This window comes from Vombatus ursinus, unplaced genomic scaffold (assembly GCF_900497805.2).
Source record: "Vombatus ursinus unplaced genomic scaffold, bare-nosed wombat genome assembly UNPS02014813.1, whole genome shotgun sequence".
NCBI lineage: Eukaryota > Metazoa > Chordata > Mammalia > Diprotodontia > Vombatidae > Vombatus > Vombatus ursinus.
The window spans coordinates 7,233,930-7,255,201 of record NW_020954591.1 but is presented as its reverse complement, the minus strand read 5'-3'; the positions used below and the strand labels follow the sequence as shown (position 1 = coordinate 7,255,201).

General features: G+C 35.5%; 1 protein-coding gene across 2 annotated transcripts in view; it reads left to right on the top strand.

Moving 5' to 3' along the window:
- PDS5B (PDS5 cohesin associated factor B) overlaps window positions 1-21,272 on the top strand; it is a 153,517-nt gene that overhangs the window by 35,622 nt on the left and 96,623 nt on the right. For both annotated transcript variants that reach the window (XM_027835114.1, XM_027835113.1), the window contains exons 10-13: window positions 1,285-1,379; window positions 8,786-8,931; window positions 16,481-16,632; window positions 18,283-18,396. In XM_027835114.1, coding sequence (XP_027690915.1) covers window positions 1,285-1,379; window positions 8,786-8,931; window positions 16,481-16,632; window positions 18,283-18,396 — 507 coding nt within the window. The remainder of the gene's footprint in view (window positions 1-1,284; window positions 1,380-8,785; window positions 8,932-16,480; window positions 16,633-18,282; window positions 18,397-21,272) is intronic.

The window sequence follows — 21,272 nt, the reverse complement described above, 5'->3', positions numbered from 1 at the left end:
TCAATTTCAAATTCTTTGCCACCACAGAAAGAGCTGCTATAAATATTTTTGTACATGTGGGTCCTTTTCCCATTTTTATGATCTCTTTGGGATACAGCACTGGAAGTGCTATTGCTGGGTCAAAGGGTATGCACATTTTTATAGCCCTTTGGGCATAGTTCCAAATTGCTCTCCAGAGTGGTTGGATAATTTCACAACTCCAACAATTAGTGTTCCAATTTTTCTACATCTTCTCCAATATTTATTATTTTCCTATTTTGTCATGTGTTAACCAATCTGATAGGTGTGGTGTGGTACCTTCGTGTCATTTTGATTTGCATTTCTCTAATCAATAGTGATTTAGAGCATTTCGCCATATGACTTATAGATAGTTTTAATTTCTTCCTCTGAAAACTGCCTGTTCATATCCTTTGACTATTTGTCAATTGGGGAATGACTTGTATTCTTATAAATTTGATTTAATTTTCTATATATTTTAGAAATGAGGCCCTCATGAGAGACACTGATTGTAAAAATTCTTTCCCAGTTTTCTGCTTCTCTTCTAATCTTGATTGCATTGACTTTGTGGAAAAACTTTTCAATTTAATGTAATCAAAATTATCTATTTTGCATTTCATAATGTTCTCTGTCTCTTGTTTGGTTATAAATTCTTCTGTTCTCCATAAATCTGACAGTTAAACTATTCCTTGCTCTCCCAGTGTGCTTATAGTATCAGCCTTTATATCTAAATTGTGTACCCATTTTGACTTTATTTTGTATCCCCCCCCCCTTTTTTTAAGGAAAGCCAATTTTATACAGATTATTTTATTTTTTTTACTTAGAGATTTCTAACATTTTGTTGCAAAATAAAATTAAGTACAATTTTCCTGATGATTTAAGAATCATGTATTTTTTATAACACATTCTTAATAAAATTGACATTATAGAGTTTTATATTTAAATTAAATTAGTCATGTTGCGTCAGTGTTCCACATCTCATTCCTTTCAAAAAATCTCCTCTCCTTAATTGAGTAATTTGCCCTGTCCTTGTTAAAAAAAAATTATTTGAAAAATTGTTGTTATTTCCCCACAACATTAAAATACACACAAAATCAACAGACTTGACAAAGTTTTTTGGGTTTTGTGGTACAAGAAAATAGAAACTTAAGTGGTTTTAATCCAGTTATCTTATGAAAATGTCTTTTCTTAAATGAAATAAATGCTTATTTTTTGAGTAAGAATTGAGTTCACATTAATTTTACTATTTATCTCATTTTAAATATATTTCTTTTTCATTTCAAATAGGTTTAATGATATTCATGTACCTATACGTCTTGAATGTGTGAAATTTGCTAGCCATTGCCTTATGAACCATCCTGATTTGGCAAAGGATTTGACAGGTACTAAGGAATTTTTTATAAGAAATTTTTTCAAAGAAATGATTAATTGCTCATTTAGTGTTATGTTGGGGACTTTCAACAGGTAAATTGCATTTTCTGTATTGATAGCCACATTTGTTAATCATTGATGAAGTGGGCCTTCTTTGTTGTTGTTGTTGAGTTGTTTTGAGTTGTGTCTGACTCATCATGACCCCATTTGGGTTTTCTTGGCAACGATACTAGAGTGGCTTGATATTTACTTCTCTAATTCATTTTACAGATGAGGAAACTGAGGCAAAAGGGTTAAGTGACTTGCCCTGAGTCTTGTAACTAGTAAGTGTCTTGAGGCCAGATTTGAACTTCGAACAAGAGTCTTCCTGACTCCAGACCAGACACTCAATCTACCGCACTACCTAGCTGGCCTTAGCATACTAAAATCTGTAACTCTGTAATACGATGTTGAAGACATCTGATAGTAAACTAGGAATCTTTGGAGAGAATGTGTCTCCTCAGCTTAGGGCAAGTCTAAAAATTTCTGGGGGATTTAGGATTTTTAGAGTCTCAAGTAGATTTAATACTGAATTGTTGATTATTCCAAGAGGATTTCACTTTATAAAATGACCCAGTGTTTAGGTAACCATGTTTAAAGGGTAAGTAATTATAGATCCTAACATCTTTATGGGAATAGAGAAATTCAGAACTTGGTATATGTGCTTTACATTCAAGTAATAAAGGAAGTTTATAGCTTAACTAAAATGATGTTATTTATCATTGTGATTTTTTTAAATAAACTTGCTTAATTATAGTGGTCAAACTTAATGGGAAGTCTGTTAGGAAATTTAGGGAATTCGAAATTAAAGGTCATAGTATTCCCCCAAAGTAGCTGAAGCTAAAATGTTTAAAGCAATTTTGCATATAGTTTAATAAATATTAGAATGTTTTTAGTATTTTCCTGGGACTTAACGTTGTTTTTCTTACATTTCTATTTTTGTCTTTTTTTCTTCTTCTGAGCACCTGCTTATTCTTTGTGGTACCCACTTAACTAATGTCAGTATTTGATCAATACCTTTGGAAACTACCACTATTAGACATAAGGAAACTTGCTTTATTTTGGACTTCAGAACATTTTATTTATTTATTTTGTGAGGCAATTAGGGTTAAGTGACTTGCCCATGTTCACACAGCTAGTAAGTGTTAGGTGTCTAAGGCCAGATTTGAACTCAGGTCCTCCTGACTCCAAGGCTGGAGCTTTATCCACTGTGCCACCTAGCTAGCTGCCCCTACTTCAGAACATTTTAAACTGACTTTCATAGGGATATTTTTTTGGGGGGGGGGGGCAATGGGGGTTAAGTGACTTGCCTAGGGCCACACAGCTAGTAAGTGTTATGTGGCTGAGGCCAGATTTGAACTCAGGTCCTCCTGAATCCAGTGCCAGTGCTCCATCCACTGCGCCACCTAGCTGCCCCCGCCCCCCCATAGGAATATTCTGATTTTCGTTCCTATTTAATAACTATATGACTTTGAGCATATCACTTTTTTAACAAAATTGAATTTTACTAACATTTAATGTCTAATGTATGCAAAACAATTTTCTAGTCACTGAGGATACAGAGACAGAAAGGACTTTGTCCCTTTCCTCAAAGAACTTATGTTGTAGTTGGGACAGGTAGATATAACTTGTATACAGATAAGTAAATATGTGAGAATTTTAGGAGGGATCAGAACAGGAAAACTTTGCAGGAAAGGTACCTTGGGGAAATTTCTCTTAATCTACTTTGGTTCTATATGTAAAACATTTTGTAAGCTTTAAAGCACTGTGTATATGTTAGTTATTTTTAATAATCCATGCAGTTAACAGTCTATGAACACTTCCCTGATGGTGGCTACTTTTGTTACTTGTGCATATGGTATGAACCCTCTGTTTGCCCAAGGGATGTTATTCTAGGCTTTTTTGGAGATTTTGTTGGTATTGGGGAGTGCCTCCTTTCTTGATCTTTATGATGGTCTTGAACAGGTTCAAGTCTGTCGAACTTTATAAGTTAACATTATAGGGTTTCAGTATCCTCCTCTATAAAATAATGAAGAGATTAGACTAGAAAATGACCTCTTAAGATTTCTTTCAGTTCTAAATTCTGTAGTCCTATGAGATTTGATAATTATATTTAATATTATGAAATTATATGAAGACCTGACTCTGGAAGAGCTGATAAATTTTTCAGTTCCCTTTTCGTTTTCCTGCACAGCTTCTCAGTTCAATTCAAGATCCTAGTGGTTGTTATCTCTCAACCCCCAGGCCATTCTCATTCTGCTCAGTTCTCAAGCCTTGCTTCTCTACTCCCCATCAGCTACACACAGAGATGATCATGTCTTTGGTCTAGCCATCACCCATAGCTAATCTATTTCCATCTTCATGATTGTTGAAATCCTTTGTTCTGATGATAATCTTTGATCATACTATTTTTCCCAATGCCTTGATTTCTGACTCTTCTCAGTTTTCTTGTACTTTACTCTTCTTTACACTACACTTCAGCTCTGCTGACCCATTTGCTTTTCCCAACATCTTGCCTCTGTATTTTTGTGCTGGTTTTCTGTCCCCTTTGCCTGAAATAGTCTCCCGCTTCACCTCTGCCTCTTAGGTTTCTTATATTCCTTCCAGTTTGCCTAAATCCTACCTTCTGCAGGAGAACTTTCTCTATCTTCCCTCCCCAACCCCATTCAATAGTGCCTTCTTCTAAGATTACCTTTCATTTGCTCTATGTCTCTTTATATGTCATAGTTATTTATATGTTGTTTCCCCATTAGAATGTGAACTCCTTGAGAGTGAGAATAATGTTTTTATTTTTCTTTGTATTCCCGTAGTGCCTGTTACATACTAAGCACTAATCTTCCTGAGTTCAAATGTGGCCTCAGAAACTTACTAGCAGTGTGACCCTGGGCAAGTCACTTCACCCTGCTTGTCTCAGTTCCTTCACTAATAAAATGAGCTGGAGAAGGTAATGGCAAACCACTCTAGTATCTTTGCCAAGAAAACCCCAAATCGGATCGTGAAGAATTAGATATGATTGAAAAACAACTGAAACAACAATAAACAACAACAAATTGGATTTGGGTGGTCCAGGGAATAGAATTTTGGGCTTGGAGTTCAAATCCAGCCTCAGACACTTACTAGCTCTAAGACCCTAAGCAAATCACTTAACTTCAGTTTGCCTCAGTTTGTTCATATGTAAAGTAGAGGTAATAATAGCATTTACTCCTAGGGTGTTTGTGAGAATAAAATGAGATAGTATTTGTAAAGCACATTACAAACTTTAAAGTGCTATATAAATACTAGCTATTATTATTGTGTTCAAAATTGAACTTACTCTTACTCTCTTCCATTTTCTTGAACCTCTCCCATTATTTCCAGTCATCTGGATTTCAGCCTTAGCATCAACCTTGACTTTTCTTTTTTCTCTTGTATGTTGAATTAGCTACTAAATCTAATCAGTTGAACTTCTATGATATCTCTTTGAGCTGTCCCCTTTTCTCTATACACAGCCCTCACATTAGGTTGAGATCTATACTATCTCTTGCCTGAAGCATTGCAACAGCCTCCCCGTTTATAGTCTGCAATCTGTTGTCTGCACTGTTCCCAACTGACCATGTTATTCCCCAACTAAGAAACTTTAGCAGCCCAAACTAGTCTTTTTTTTTTCCTGAATTCAACATTGAATTTTCTGCCTCTTTGTTTCTCTATCAGCCTGCTTCTCTTGGAATATATTCCCACTTCATTTTTGCCTCTTAGAACTCCTAGTTTCCGTTAAGTCTCGCCAAGTTACATGCCACCTCCTTTGGGAAGTCCTTCCTTATCTCCTTAGTTTTTTGAGCTTTTCTTCTCTTTAAACTGTGTGTGTGCGTGCACAAGCATGTGCATGTTGTACATGTGTGTGTATATATGTATATATGTATAGATAGATATAGATATATTGTGTGCTGAGTGTGTGTGTGATTAAGTTTTTGTGTTTGTATGTTCTCTCTTTTTTTTTTTTTTTTTTTTTTTTTTTGTGAGGGCAGTTGGGGTTAAGTGATTTGCCCAGAGTCACACAGCTAATGAGTATTATGTGTCTGAGGCCAGATTTGAACTCAGGTCCTCCTGACTCTGGGGTTGGTGCTCTATCCACTGTGCCACCTAGCTGCCTCTATGTGTTGTACTCTTAAGGGCACAGATTGTTTTTCCTTTTTTCTTTATACGCACTTAGAGAAAGAGATGGACATAGACATGGATGCTAATAATGGGTCTTTATGTGTGCAAAAAAACCTGTTGTATAAAGTTCATGTCCATTTCTAAGAAAAGTGGAAATCAGTATGTGTTCTTCAGCTGCCTTCTCTAACACATACACACACACACACACACACACACACACACACACACACTCACTCACTCTCTCTCTCACATACACATTCTCTCTAAGAACACCCAAGAGATGTTTTCACCCGTTCACCAAGGCCTTAGTCCAGTGTCTCATCTGTATAGAGGTAGCCTTTGTACTATAAGGCAATGCCATGGGAACATAATCTCTAGTAGGTCCTACCAAGCTGGAAAGGTATTGAATATAGGTTTAGTGGTAGACTGTGTTTTTGTTGGCAGTTCAGAAAGGCTCATGAACAGTTAGCTGCAGGTTGATCAATTTTTCAACCGTAGTAGCAACCCTGAAAGATTATATACTAATACAGAAGATCAGCATCAATGGAAGGAGATGTTGGTAAACTTACAGATTTTTGAAATAGGGACATTTTCTCAGTCAACAAGACCTTGATGAAAAAGTGTTTACTATGGATAAGCTACCTGTTGGTAATTATTTAATCAGTAATTTCTACTTTGTTGGTAGATCCTAACATTCTGTCACACAGATATGTTAATAATGCTAGAATTATTTTAATCTCATTACTTCATATTTCAGTGTTACAGTCAGTTTATGGACTTGGAGGCTTAAGAGCTAAGAGGGGTCTTAGAGATTATTTAGTACTGCCCTTTAATTTTACAGATGAGGAAACTGAGACTAGATGAATTAAATAACTTGAGCAAAATCACTCAGCTGGTAAATGGCAGAGGTATCTATAGGTTCATTGACACCAAATCTCCCATCCTTCTCCCCCCCACCCCCATTCAACATTGCTATTGGTCTTCCAAATAGAAGCATATGTTTATTTTCATGGTTAGCTGAATGAGAGCTATAAATCTTAGAATTCTAGTGACCTGAATAATATGAAATTTTTTTAGAATCTTCAGCTAGGTTGTCTTTTAACCATTTTTGTTTTAGTGTAAGATTTTACCAATTTGAAAGCCCAAAGATTTTCCTCCCTTCATACATTTACTACTCCTTTAAAAATCTCTTTCTGTAGTCTATGCTATGTTTGTCATTTCTTATATTTTCCATTAGAAATGATAGATAAAATCATTTCTGTGTAATCTTTTAGTATCTTATATTTTCTAATGTTTCTGATTCTTAATTTTTTTCTTTTTTTTATATCCTTTAAAATTTGGGGTTTCTACTTTTTTTTTCCCCCCGGTAATTTCTAATTCTTTCCTGGGACTGTCAGTATTTAATAATTGTTAAGTCTTCATGGATAGTTCTCCTTTCACTTATGATTTGTCCTTTTTTCTGTTATCTCTCTTGAACTGAATGTATCTATTTTCCTTCTTTTGTTAGGTGAATTAAGATCTAAAACCTAAAAGCTCAAAACTCAGTTGTTGCCCCTTCTGTGGTGTAGTGTTCAGTCTTTCATGAATTCTAATTCCTTTTTTTTTTAAACCTTGGTTTCATTCTCTTGTGCTTTATGTATTAGATTCCTCTCAACCTAATTTGTATTCTTCACACTTTTCTAGAAGCTTCTTAAATCCAAATGGTTCTTAAAGTCTTTTCATTAATTCTTATTGCAGCAACTTTTACTTCCTACTCTCCTGTTTATTTCTTGTCCTAGTGATTTAAATGGGCTAACTGTATTTTCCTCCCCCTTGAATTAAAACTAGCGGCTTTTCTTCTCCATAATCAAATTTACACATGGGTATTTTTTCATGCATTGTTCATTCACTTTCTGATTAGCCTGTAAGTACAGATTTTAATTTATATCAAAACTACTTTATGTTGAATTAAGCTGGAAAGACCAAGACATTGATAATATGGGACTATTCTATGGGCTATATAGTGTTGTGGGAATGGGTAGGATGGGCTTGATTTATATATTGGGATGAGCAAAGCTGTCTTTTTGACAGCTGGAAAGCAGGGCATTTCAGCTCTGGAGACTGTTAGCAAAAAGCAGAAGAAAAAAAGACAGAATGAGTGAGGTTCAAAAGACGTGGTAAAGAGTGGTTTGATAAGCCAGAGCCCAGTTGCAAGGAGTTGTTGAGTTGAGTGGGTTGTGAAAATGTAGAAGCACATGATCTAGTCTTCTTTTTAAAGAAGTGTGGTTGTGAAGAGGATTGGAATTTAGCTCAATGGTGTTGAAGGGCTAAGAGAAAGATATTTTAAGATTGGGGAGAATAAAGCATCTTTATAAGGCAAATGGGAAGAAGTTATTGTCAAGGGAGAGACTAATGGGACGGGATGATGGCTAGAGGAAAGTCAAGAGGACAAGGCTTAGATTTAAGAATCCAAAGTCCTAGAAAAATGTTGTGCCCAGAGAAAACAGAAGAGGGAGTGACTCATACAGAGAACTTTTGAGTTTTAGAAGAAAGGACTTGAGGGAGACACTGTTGAATGGGTTCAATATTTTTGTTGAAGTTAAATGCTGTCATATGCAGCAACTGTGAGTATCTAGTCTTTTCAAATGCTCAGAGTATCATTGCTGAATTTTTTCATCTGCTAATTTAAATTACCTACTTTTTTAAAATTACCTACTAATCCACTGTATTAAATTTAATTCATCTTTGACTTTAAGCCCTTCAGTCATATCAATTCACATTTGCTAAATCAGTTGCATCTCTCCCTATCTCATTAATTTTTCAAAAGAAGTTCTTTTGTTCTGCTGTCTTTCTGAAATTAACTGTATTTTCTCCTAAATATCAATCTTTTCACAAAACTTTGTATAATTTAAGGGATTATAAAGTAAACATTCTGATCTTTCTCCAAAAAAAAATTTACTTTGACATTATAATACATTCTGACCTCCCTCCTACAAACAAAATAAATATTGCATAAAAGAAATTATTCTCTCTCCTTTTATATACAATAGCAGAGGTCAAGAAATAATGGTAGGAAAACAATCTACCACCTATCTGCATTAAACTAATATAAATAATTCTTTTCAGATTCTGGTGACCCAGTTTTTGTTAAAATTTACTAATTCCTTTTTTCCTTTTGAGGCATGTTTTCATTACTTATATGATTTCTTTAATTAGTTTAAACTACAAAAATATTAATTCTCATTATAGAAATTTTTTCTTTCAGAATATCTTAAAGTGAGATCACATGATCCTGAAGAAGCCATTAGACATGATGTTATTGTATCTATAGTTACAGCAGCTAAAAAAGATATTCTACTTGTTAATGATCACTTACTTAATTTTGTGCGAGAGCGAACATTAGACAAACGGGTAAGTAGGCGCGAGTGATTATTTGTAATTTGAGCTGCTAAATATTTCAGATTTATGTTTCTACATTTCTTCCCCTACCTCGATAGGCTTAGTAACACATTTGCTGGCGAAATAGTAATAGGAACTGCATCTTTATTTTACTGGTATGGGGAATTTCTTATTGAAGAAACTCCCTAGACCTACAGAGCCTGTACATCTTCAATAACTGATAGTCTTTGGTAGTTACTTGGAGCTTGGAAATAGGAAATGACTTGCCAAGGGTCACATTGTTTATGTGACACAGTACTGTTTGTGTCAGAGACAGGATTTGAACCTAGGCCTTTATAGCTTTAAGGCAGATTCTGTTTCTACTACATAACAGTGCCTTTCTGCTGACTTTTTAATGGCATTTTTAATGCTTGAAATAATTTAGTGTCTCATTGTTAAACTTAGAAATGGGACTGCTTGTAGTAATGAAAAATTCAAGAACTTAAACCATTCTATTTCACTTCTATGTTTTTACTCTATGTGATAACCATAGTTTTTATGATTTTAAATGTTAATGTTTAGAGGTCCTTTGGGACTCACACTTTATTGCATTTCTTCATTCTTTTTCTGTCTCCTGTCAAGATGTAGGTGCCGATATCAATGTTAATGAGATCAGTGTATATTTTAATGGAGTATTGTTTGTGATATTGTTGCCATGCAATTATATGCAACAAAAAACCCCAATCCTAGTAAAGCAACACATGACTAGTTCTAGCTCACTTTATTTAGCCTGGAATCTTTGTCCTTGGAATAGCCTATGTGTTCTGTCCAGCACTGAATTATCTAAGTCAGCAGGCACTTAGCTCAATGCCTGACACATAATAAGCACTTAATAAATGCATGTTGACTTACTGACTCTGTAATGCTGGCATGTGTTTGCTTTCAAGTGAGTCTTCCCCACCGAGTGACTAGTCTGTTACTGTTTTAAGTTTATTTGGTGAATCATTTGGTTTAGTGATATACTCAATATAGGCAAGGAAAATTAGGGAACAACAGGTAAAAGTATCAGATTTTATTATCATCTTTGGCTGTGTATGTAAGTAATTTGAAACATTCAGTGTATAATCTTCTTTCCAGTTGTGCCAACACCACAATATAGACATTTTCTAGTTGTTGTGTTTTAATGTCAGACAGGGATGGCAACGTTAATTAAGTGAAATCCAAAGAAAATGAATGTTTCCATCACACATTTTAGCCAGATCAATCAATAAATAGTTATTAAGTGCCTACAATGTGCTAGACACTGTGCTAAGTGCTGGGGATTCAGAAAGAGGTAAAGCACAGTTCTTGACATCAAGTAGTTTGCAATCTAATGGGGGAGACAATATCTTAAAAAAAAAGCACACACACACACATATATATATACATATATATGCAAAGCAAGCTGTGTATAGAATAGATAGAAAAAAAAATGGACTGATGGAAGTACTAGAATTAAGAGGGGTTAAGGAAGGCCTCCTATAATAGCAGGTGGGATTTTAGTTGGGACTTAAAGGAAGCCAGGCAAATCAGTAGTTGGAGATAAGGAGGGAGAATATACCAGGCCTGGGAGATAGCCAGAGAAAATACCTGGAGCAAGGAGATACGAAGTGTCTTGTTTATGGAACAGCCAGGAGGCCAGTGTCACTTGATCAAAAAGTATGAGTTGAGAAGTAAGGTATAAGAAAACTGGAAAGGTAAGAGAGGGCTGGGTTATTAAGAGCTTCGAATGTCAAACAGAACATTTTGTATTTGATCCTGGAGGCACTATGAAGCCACTGTATTTATCAAGTGGGGGGTGGGTGTGATGTGATCACTTTAGTGGCTGAATGGAGGATGGGTTGGAGCGGGCAGAGACTTGGGTCAGGCCAACCCACCAGCAGAACAGTTGGACCATGAACCCTGAGAGCCTTGGGAATGGCAGTGTTCCCACTCCTCAGCCTCCAGACCTACTTCCAGCTCAGCCCCCAAAGTCATTATTAAAAGAAGAAATCATTGTAGAGAGGGTGTCCACCTTCTTTATATTACCAGCAGGAACAACTTCTGACCAACTGCCATCAACAGTCAGATAGATGCAAAGCTCTGGGATCAGCAGCACCTCCCATACCTCCAAACTGTTTCTAGACCAACTCTCATAGCCATCATCCAGAGTATCAACTGTTGTGAAGAAGGAGCAGCCATCCCGATGAACTGCAACCCAGAGGGCAGACAAGCTAGCCTAGCTTAAGTAGCAAGGCAGTCTGAAAGAGAGACAGGAGGCAACATGTTTTAGGCAAGTCAGACCACCTACTTTGGCCACCATCTTGTCTTAGGCCCTGATGAAGATAGTTCAGGACCCTGAACCAAAGAGCCTTGAGAATTATAGGTCAGTGCTACCAGTCATCCTGGGAAGTAATGCCTCTGGAGATGCAGTCTGGCAACTGCTCCTGATACACCATAGCTAATGAAGAGCGGTAAAAGAAAGTTCTTACCTCCAAAGACCTTGGCATAACAAAATGATGTGATTTTTATCTGTGGAAATGATATTAAAGAAGAATTATCTTACTCTTTGCTGCTATTCCCTACCTTTCCATCTGACTTTGAATTGAAATCTTCCATATGTGCTGCTCCCTAATTAGAATGTGAACTCTTTGAGACCAGAGACTGTCTTTCCTATTTGCATATTGAATGCTTAGCACCATGTAAATTTACTGTAAACGATAAGCTTTTAATGAATACTTTATTCTTTTTTTTTTTTTCTTTACCAAAAAAGTCATTTAACTTGTCTCCTAATAGTTTTAAGAAGCCACTGTAGCTCCTTGGAGGTGAGAATATTAGATCTTTGATCTTGGATAGAGACAGTTAGCTTAACCAAATTCTTTTTTATAAGCAATATCATGAGGATTTCTTTTACTCTTTACCTAAAAATGATAGTAGTTTTATGAAATGTGTAAGAACTTTCTCATTTTTCTATTGATTAGTAATCCATCAAACAAGCATTTTTTTTTTAAACTTTTAGGCAATTGGGGTTAAGTGACTTGCCCAGGGTCACACAGCTAGTAAGTGTCAAGTATTTGGTCTGATGCCGAATTTCAACTCAGGTCCTCCTGACTTCAGGGCCGGTGCTCTATTCACTTCGCCACCTAGCTGCCCCCTGAAACAAGCATTTATTAAGTACCTGCTATGTGCCAGGCCCTGAGGTAGGCTTTGGGGATGGAAAGACACCAAAATTGTTCTTGCTCTTAAAGAACTCACATTCTAATGAAAGAAACAGTATGTAAGTTAATACAAATTATATACAAAATAAATACAAGATAGTTTGGGAGTATAATATGAAAGGATCGACAAAGTTAGCGCAGATAATAAATTTTGGCGATTTAAATGGTTTTGTAAGACATAAATGAGTAGTCCTTCTGATGATCCTAAGCAAAAAGACCATTCTGAAGATAATTAACAGGTTATATACCATATACCACAGAGAATTGATTTGACAGATTATATGAAGAGCTTGGCAAGAATCTTTCAGTCCAAGTTACAATGTAAATTGCTGTTTGTTGACTTCATTGTGAATTTCTCCATAGAAGATGTTGAAAAATTTTTTGGAAACTATGGCCCAATATTAAGAAATTCAAGAAGACTGAGACTCATACACTACTTCAAAGCTTTATATCTATCACAAACAGAATTAAAAGACAACATGGTGAGCTCTGAACAAGATAAAAAGAATGAAGTTGAAATTTCTGTTTCCCAGTGTAGAAGTTATCAAAATCACTTGACTGTGTGCATATTAATAATGATGGATAATGATAATAATAACTGACTTTTACGTAGTGCTGTAAAGTTTGCAAAACACTTTACAATATTATCTTATTTGTAACAACCCTGAAAACAACTTTAACAACCCTGGAACTCAGGTACTGTTTTCTGCCCATTTTACAGATTAGGAAAATGAGGCAGCCGGAGATTGAGTGACTTGCTTAAGATCACACAACCAATAAGTGTCTGTGGCCGTGTTTGAACTCAAATCTTCCTGACTCCAGGTTCAGTGTTCTGTTTTCTGTACCACTTAGCTGCTACCAGATTACTGTGACCAGATCACTAACTTGTTAAAACAAATGTCAAATTCAGCACCAAACTAAAAGACTCAAAATGAAGAGATATGATGCTGAGATATTTCAGTAGTTTCTTCCAGAAGTATTTAAAAAAAATCTGTAGATGCTGAAAAATGGAAACTGGATAAAGGAAAAAAACAACAACAAAGAGATTCCTATCATTTCCTGTAAATATTTAATGTGATCACCCAAACAAGGAAGCCAAAACAACCTATAAATCACCTTAGCCAGAAAATGTATACCTTCCTTATTGGAGAGATTTAGTAGCTAATGTCAAAATTGGTTTAGAATATAAACTCATTTGTTAATGCTGTTTGGAGAATGTGGTGGTTCCTCAGTTGATAAGTAGTCAAAGGATATGAATAGGCAGTTTTCCAATGAAGAAATCAAAACAATATATAATTATGTAAAAAAATGCTATAAATCATTTTTGATTAGAGAAATGCAAATTAAAACAACCTTGAGATACCATTTCACACCTATCAGATTGGCTAAAGTGACAGAATTGTAAAGTTACAAATGTTGGAGGGGATGGGGAAATGAGATCTTGAATAACATTGGTGATGAATCTGTGAGCTATCGCAGCCTTTTGGAGAATTGTACCCAAAGAGTTATTGAGCTGCCTGTACCCTCTGTTTCCCAAGATGATTGGGAAAAAAGGAAAAGAACCAGTATGTTCTAAAACATTTACAGCAGCTCAATTCATGGTGGAAAAGAACTGGAGATTGTGAAGATGCCTGTTAATTGGGGAGCGGCCAAATAAATTATGGTATATGTTTGTGATGAAATAGTACTCTGCTGTAAGAAATGATGAACTTGATTTTAGAAAAGCATAGAGGGACCCCCATGAAATAATGAAGAGCAGGGCAACGAGGTGGTGCAGTGGATAGAGCACTGGCCCTGAAGTCAGGAGGACCTGAGTTCAAATTTGATCTCAGACAAAACGCTTGACACTTACTAGCTGTGTGACCCTGGGCAAGTCATTTAACCCCAATTGCCTTTAAAAAAAAAAAAAAAGAATATTGAAGAGCAAAATGAGCAGAACCAAGAGAACATTGTATACAGTAACACCAGTATTGTTTTAAGAACAGCTGTGAGTGACCAAGTCATTCTGACTATTACAAATACCCAAATTAACTGCAAAGATCCTATGAAGGAAGATGCTGTTTGCATCCAGAGAAAGAACTGACATACACACATGTGTTTGTGTCTAGTGGTAGCCATCTCTAGGGTGAGAAGGAGGGGAGGGAAGGGGAAAAAAGACAGAGTCACATAATAACTTTATATATTTGAAAGGAATAGCAAGTTGTGCATGATGGATCTGCAGTTTCGGGTGTAATCCCCTTTTTCTATTCCACTTTGTTATGGAAGTGCTTGTTTTATTTCTTAAGTTCATAATAAAAATATTTTTAAAATGTTGTTTGCTAAGTCCATAATAAAAAAAAATTTTAATTAAAAAAAAAAACCCACAAAGAAGTGGTGGAATGTTGTGATCATTGTCATTACATAGGCTTTGGACAGGTAATGAAGATGAGTTGTGACTAAGAGGAACAGCATAGCCTAGACTAAAATTAGGGAATTCTATAGATCTTTTAGTAGTCTCAGGTTCCTGTGTGAAAGACATTAATTTTTTAAACAATATTTTCTTCTTGCTTTATGGATACAAATCATGGAAAACATCATAATATCTTAAGAATCAAAGTCTGGTTTTCCAAAAGACAATGGAGATCTGCTTACTGGATATAATAGATAGTAACATATTACCAATGATAACTTGAGCATAAAAGTGGTATAAAATGTAATCCTCGTAATTTGTGATTCCATTTCAGTTAAAATTTTAAAATATTAAGTGCTTATTGTATGCAAGACACTGTGCTGAGGATACAAAAAATAAAGGAAAAATCCACTTGACCCCAAAGAGTTTATATTATACTGAAGGATGTAATGTACACAAACAAGTGAAGAGGAAATAATAACAAATAATTTAAAAAGAGGTAGAATATTAATTATAGGAGAGAGTAAGGGAGAGAAGAGCAAAGGTGTTACATAGAAAAAAATCACTGAAGCTGTTATTTGAAAGAAAGAAGCTTGAGATTTTTTGGGACAGAAGTCAAGAAGTAGTGCATTTCAGAGATAGGAGATCCCTTGCACATTGGCATGGAGGTGGGAAATGAAATGTTATATATAAGCAACCACTAGCAATTCAGTTTGATTGTAATGGTCTTTAAAGGAGAATAAATGTAAAAGAGACCTATGAAGGTTGGTAGGAACTGTACTGCATACAATGACAAGGTCAGATGTTTGCATTTTATTTTAGAGGCAATAAGTTGCCACTTAAGATTTTTGAGTTGGGGTATCTCATGGTCAGATTTATGTTTGAGAAATTATAAATTTGGTAGTTGTATGAGGGACATTTTGGAGATAGAAGAGAATGGAAACAGGGAGGCCAATTTGGAAATAGTTGCCGTAGTCTAAGACCTGAAAAGAAGGTGAACTAGTCATGATTTCAGCATTTAGCACATTGCCTGGTACATTGTAGGTGCTTAATAAACGTTTATTGATGATGATGATGTTGATTTATTTAGTAAAGGTAATCACCTCACTTCCCTAAGGTCCTTTTGTAACCTGGGGCAAGTTTCTTATCCTCTTGGGCTTGAATTTTCTCTTTGCCAAAATTGAGGGGATTGGACTAGTTGATTTTTAAGATTACTTGCAGTACAGAAATCCTATTATCTCCATTATGGTGCCTCATGGAATTCATGTGATCTCTGGATTCATTAAGGTTATGTCATGGAAATATTAATTTTGGATAGTTCGTACCAATTTGGAAAGATTTCAATTATGGTTCCAAGGGTGGATGTTCTAAGGACCAATCAAGCTAAGTTTAGAAATTTCCCTCATTGAGAAGTTAGCTTCTGGGTGGCAGTATTTTCTGTCAGTAGAATACCGCTGTCTTCCAAGAGATACATTGGTGGGGAGTTATTTATACTAGTGAAATTACAGATGTTTTTGAAGTATTAAACCTTTGTACTTAAACTACTTTTAATTGTCAGGAAAATATAAAGTGACAGATTATGGTACATGAGTTTTACAAATCAATTCTTCTACATTATTTGCCGCAAATTTTATTTGCATTCTTAGATATTCAGAAACTTAAAAGCTTCTCCCATTAGAAATATTAAAATTCAGATATAAATTTGTGACAGACTTTTAATATAGTTGTGTTTTCTTATAGAGTAAGCATATCATAAGTATATTTGGTTGTTTAGCAAGTTCATGTGTAGTATCTATATATCAGAAGTTGTTTTTTTTAATACAGTGAAAAGAAGATAATTTTTAAATGATCTCTTCTGAACTTATTTAATAAAAATGACTTATTTTTAAAATAAGACTATGTGTGTGTGTGTGTGTGTATATATATATGATATATATGTATTTTTTTTTTTTTTAAGTGGCGAGTAAGAAAAGAAGCCATGATGGGACTTGCCCAAATTTACAAGAAATATTCGTTGCAGTCAGAGGCTGGAAAGGAAGCTGCAAAACAAATTTCATGGATCAAGGACAAATTGCTACATATATATTATCAAAACAGCATTGATGACCGGTAGGTTTGAACCATTGGAGCATTATCAATTTTCTTTTCTGATTCATTATAGAGGCAACTTCAAAATGACTATTGATCTTAATTTCACATGAAAAAATCATATATATATATACTTGTGTATAAATTTGTTTATTTTTTTAATTTTTAGAGATAAAATGAAAAACTGATTAACCAAGTCCAGAGTCTATGAGATTTTAATTTTAAATTCCAAATTTTACTTTTCAAAACATGTCTTTGTTAAGGGTTAACTGGAAAGTTGTTATATGGAATAGTGGATAGCAAAGAGTTGACTTTCTTCATAGACTTGATAATATGCTCATATTCCAGATTTCTAATGTGATTTCCCTTGGACTCACAAAAATCTGAAGCTAAAAAATGTGTGGAGGAATGAAATAGGGAATCCACCTAGAAGGATTTAAACTGAACTCTTTCAGAAATATCTAGTTGTAATCTGAGTCTGGAAGTATTCATGTTCTGTGTAGTAATCATGTTCTCAACATTCCTAAAATCCCATGATGGTCTTACAGGTCCTAGAGATCTGCAGAGAAAAGAGTGAGAACCTTTTCTGCCTTAAAAGTATAAGATACTGTTCAGATTTAGGACTTCAAAGCAGTAGTCTTATTACTCCTTTCTATACTTATCCCTCTGTGGTCAGAATCTTGGATTGCATGACCATTGACCAGCATAGATATTGTTTCAGTGTTAAGGAAATAATTTGAAAAAGCAACTATAACCTAAAAAAAATTCTATAGGCTGTTTGTTTTGTCTCTTTGTTACTGCAGTTGCAGCTTTCCCAACTCTCAGATTAGCATAGAACAGAGGTTGTTGTTGATAGGCCTTTCTAACGCTGCTGTAATTTCAATAGTTTCCTCTCCATAATGATTTCTCTACAAACCACTTGGTATGGTTTTTCTCTTCATTTTAAAAAATAAAATTGTGCCTCATTTCTTACTGGAATAATTTCTGGAAGCAAGAGTGTACCTAGTCTCTGTTTTCTTTTAAGTTTTTTTTTGTTACATTTTGTTTTATAAGGATCTCAGATTTTTAGTTTTGATTGTTTTTCCTTTGTCTTATGGGATTCAGACGAGAAAAAGAATCCTTTGGTCTCTACACATTTAGTAAGAATACATACCAACCTATTGGTTGAGAATTTGTCTTCAAAATCAAGGTTGGGCTGTGCTAATGACAAACTTAATAATTTTAAACCAGTAATAATAGTTACAAAGAGTTCTGCTAGCAACCTGATTACTTGTAACAGAAACAGTTGACCTTACTTTAACTTTGAAGTGAGGACCTTTCCTCATTATCAGTCTTATGAAATATGGGAAAGTTTGTTATGTATCGATTGTTTCCTTAACAAGCTTTGCAGTTTTTCATGTATTTTAAAAAACTGAAGCTCTTATATGTAGATTTTGTAAACTTTTCATGCCACTGCATAGTAATTTTCTCATGGTTTCTAGTATTTTTTTACCTATTGCCAGAACTTCACCCATGATGGAGACACATATGAAATAAACTCCATAATTCCTTTGCGTTTATTTATAACTTATTTCATGTATAGCTTCTGCTACCTTTTAAAAATGCCACATGCAAACTTATGTGACCATTGCTTTTTTGTCAGTAAAATTTTTTCTCATTATTCCCTTACAGGTTGCTTGTTGAACGCATCTTTGCTCAGTATATGGTTCCTCACAATTTGGAAACAACAGAACGAATGAAATGCTTATATTACCTGTATGCTACGTTGGACTTAAATGCTGTGAAGTGCGTTTCCTATGACATTCATATTAGTCTTTATCTTTTGCAGTGCAATCACATTTGGTAATGGGAACATAAGGAACAAAAATGCTTTAGTTAGAAAATTCAAATTCAGTTAAACAAGCATTTATTGGCAGCTAGGTGGTACTGTGGATAGTGCCCTTGGCTTGGAGTCTGGAAGATCTGAATTGAAATTCAGTCTCTGACACTTAATAGCTTTGTGAGCCTGGGCGAGTCACTTAACTTCTGTCTCCCCCAGTTTCCTCAAATCCAAAATGGGGGTAATAATAATATATTCTTCCCAGGGTTGTAGTGAGGATCAAATGAGATAGATCTTGTAAAGCAGCACTTCTGAAATTGTGAGTTGTGGCCCCATGGGGTCAGGAAAAATTTGGCAACAGCAGAAAGAATGTGCAACAACCAAAAATTAATTTAAAATCAAACATGTAATGAATTTGAGGTGCCGACTTCAGGCAGCTTCATTGCAGCCTTGTGCACAGCCTGCCCATTTTGCACTGTGCATACCCTCAGGCCATGCAACACCAATTAACTCCGAAACTCAAAAAGGGGTCTTAAGTGGAAGAAGTTTAAGAAACCCTGGAAAGCACTTTGCAAACCCTAAAGTTCTGTATGAATGCTGGTTATTTATTGTTGTTATTTTTGTGACTCCAACAACAGCATTAGGTGTGTATCAGGAACTTTGCTAAATGTTCAAAGAGAAAAATTAAAACAGTCCTTGCCCTCAAGAAGCTTATGATATGCTGTGGATAGGTACTGTATGTGCATGGATAAGTGAATGCAAAATTTATACAAAGCAATTTTGAGATGAGAGGAGGATGACATGCTAACAATTGGGGGAATCGGGGAAGGCCTTGTATAGAAAGTGGCATCTGAGCTGAGCCTTGAAATGGAGATAGAGATTCCAAGACATGGAGATGAGGAGGGAGACTGTTCCAGATGTCCAGTAGACTATGTTTAGGGTATAAAATCAATCTGGAATTATAAGGTGGAGCCAGATGGGATATACTTTAGAAGTCAAACAAGAAGAGTTTATATTTCGGAGCCACTGGAGCTTTTTAACTAGTAGATTGATAAGTTCAGACTTGTGCTTTAAAAATATCAATACTGCACTTTTGTGGAGAGTGGATTATAGTGGAGAGTTACTAGAAATTCTAATTCAGGGGACTGTTGTCCAGATGGACCGAGGAAGAGGACTGGTGACCAGTGCTTAGCACAGTGCCTGGTGCTTAATAGGTACATAATGAATGCTTTTTTGACTCCATTAGAGGACTAGGGTGTCAATAAAAAATAGGGGTGGATATGAGAGAGGTTTTGGAGGTAGAGTAAATAACACTTAGCAATTTATTAGCTATTAGGGCAGGGAGGAGGGAAATGTTGGGTGAGGGGGAAAGGGAATTGTTGAAGATAATTGCAAAGTTGCAGATCTCCTTAATTAAAAATATAATGATGCCTTTCACAGAAATAAGGAAGTTATTAGGAGGGATGGGTTTAGGGAGAAATACAATGAGTTCAGTTTTGGACTTGATGAGTTTTAGTGGTGGAGCTATCTAGTAGATAGGTATTTGGTGATGTAGAACTGGAGCTGAGGAGAAAGAGTAGGGTAGTATATGTGTATGGATAGGTAGGACATCTCCTGGTGATAGTTAAGCTCGTGGGAGCTAATCGGATCACCAAGAGAAAGAAGAGAAAAAGGCCTAGGAATGAGCTCTGGCTGTACATTCATGCCTAGGGAGTCTGACACCAGTGAGGATCCAGCTGAGACTGAGAAAGGAGTGGTCACACTGACTGGAGGAAAACCAAGAGAGAGAAGTGTCATGTAAACTCAGGGAAAAGAAAGTGTCTAGTAGAGAGAGAGGAAGGTCGACAGTGTTAAATGTTGCAGAGAGGTCATGAAATTGTTTGGATGTTGTTCCCCCAGTTAGACTGTGATCTTGAAAGCAATGAGTATTATTTGCCTTTCTTTGTATCTTTAGGGCTTGGCACAGTGCCTGTCATGTAGTAGGTGTTTATTGAATGATTTGTTGGCTTGATTTGAAGCATAATTCCCGAGAAGATAGTATTAGATATATTATTTCAGAAATCATTGTAGAGTGGTGGAAAACAATATTCTTATGGGTAGATGGGAGGTGAGGACGTAGAAGCAATAAATATAAATGTAGTATGAGTATAGGTGATTTTTTTAGACTGTGAAAGGGATACCTATAGGATAATAGCTTATGGGTGGGAGGGTCTAGTGAAGGTTTTTTTTTTGTTTTTTGGAAGAGAGAAATCTGGGTATATTTGTAAGCTTCATTAAAAAAAAAACTAGTGAATAAAGAAAGATTGAAATGTATAAAGGGAGAACAGATTATAAAAAGTCTTAGAAGAGATAAAGGTACAGGGGTTGTTGTTCTTGTCAAGAAGAAAGGCCATTTCCTGAGGCTACAAAGGGAAAGAAAATGGAGATTGTTTATGAAATTTCACATGCAGAATTGGGAGAAAGGGAACTCACATCTGAATTCTTCCAATTACTTGATAAAGTGTGAGGTAAGGTCCTTTGCTGATAGGGAGAGGAAACAGGTTGTATAGGTGGCTTGAAGAAAGATTCCACTGTCTCTCCCTTTTTGAAAAATCAGCAGTTTGGGCCTTTCTTTTATTCTGTACTGTGCTTTCCTGTTCTCTGGGATTTTTCAATGTCATCAACAGTGTTTCCTTTCACATTTATCAGTTCTTTAAGTTGTACATCTTGGCCAGGTGACTTGATTGCACCAGGGACGACTAAGTGTTCACTTATTAGCTTCTTACCTGTTTTGTGTGTGTAGCTTTTTTTCCCCCAAAAAACTGGACAATTTACTTTTATTCTATACAATTTTCATTTACAA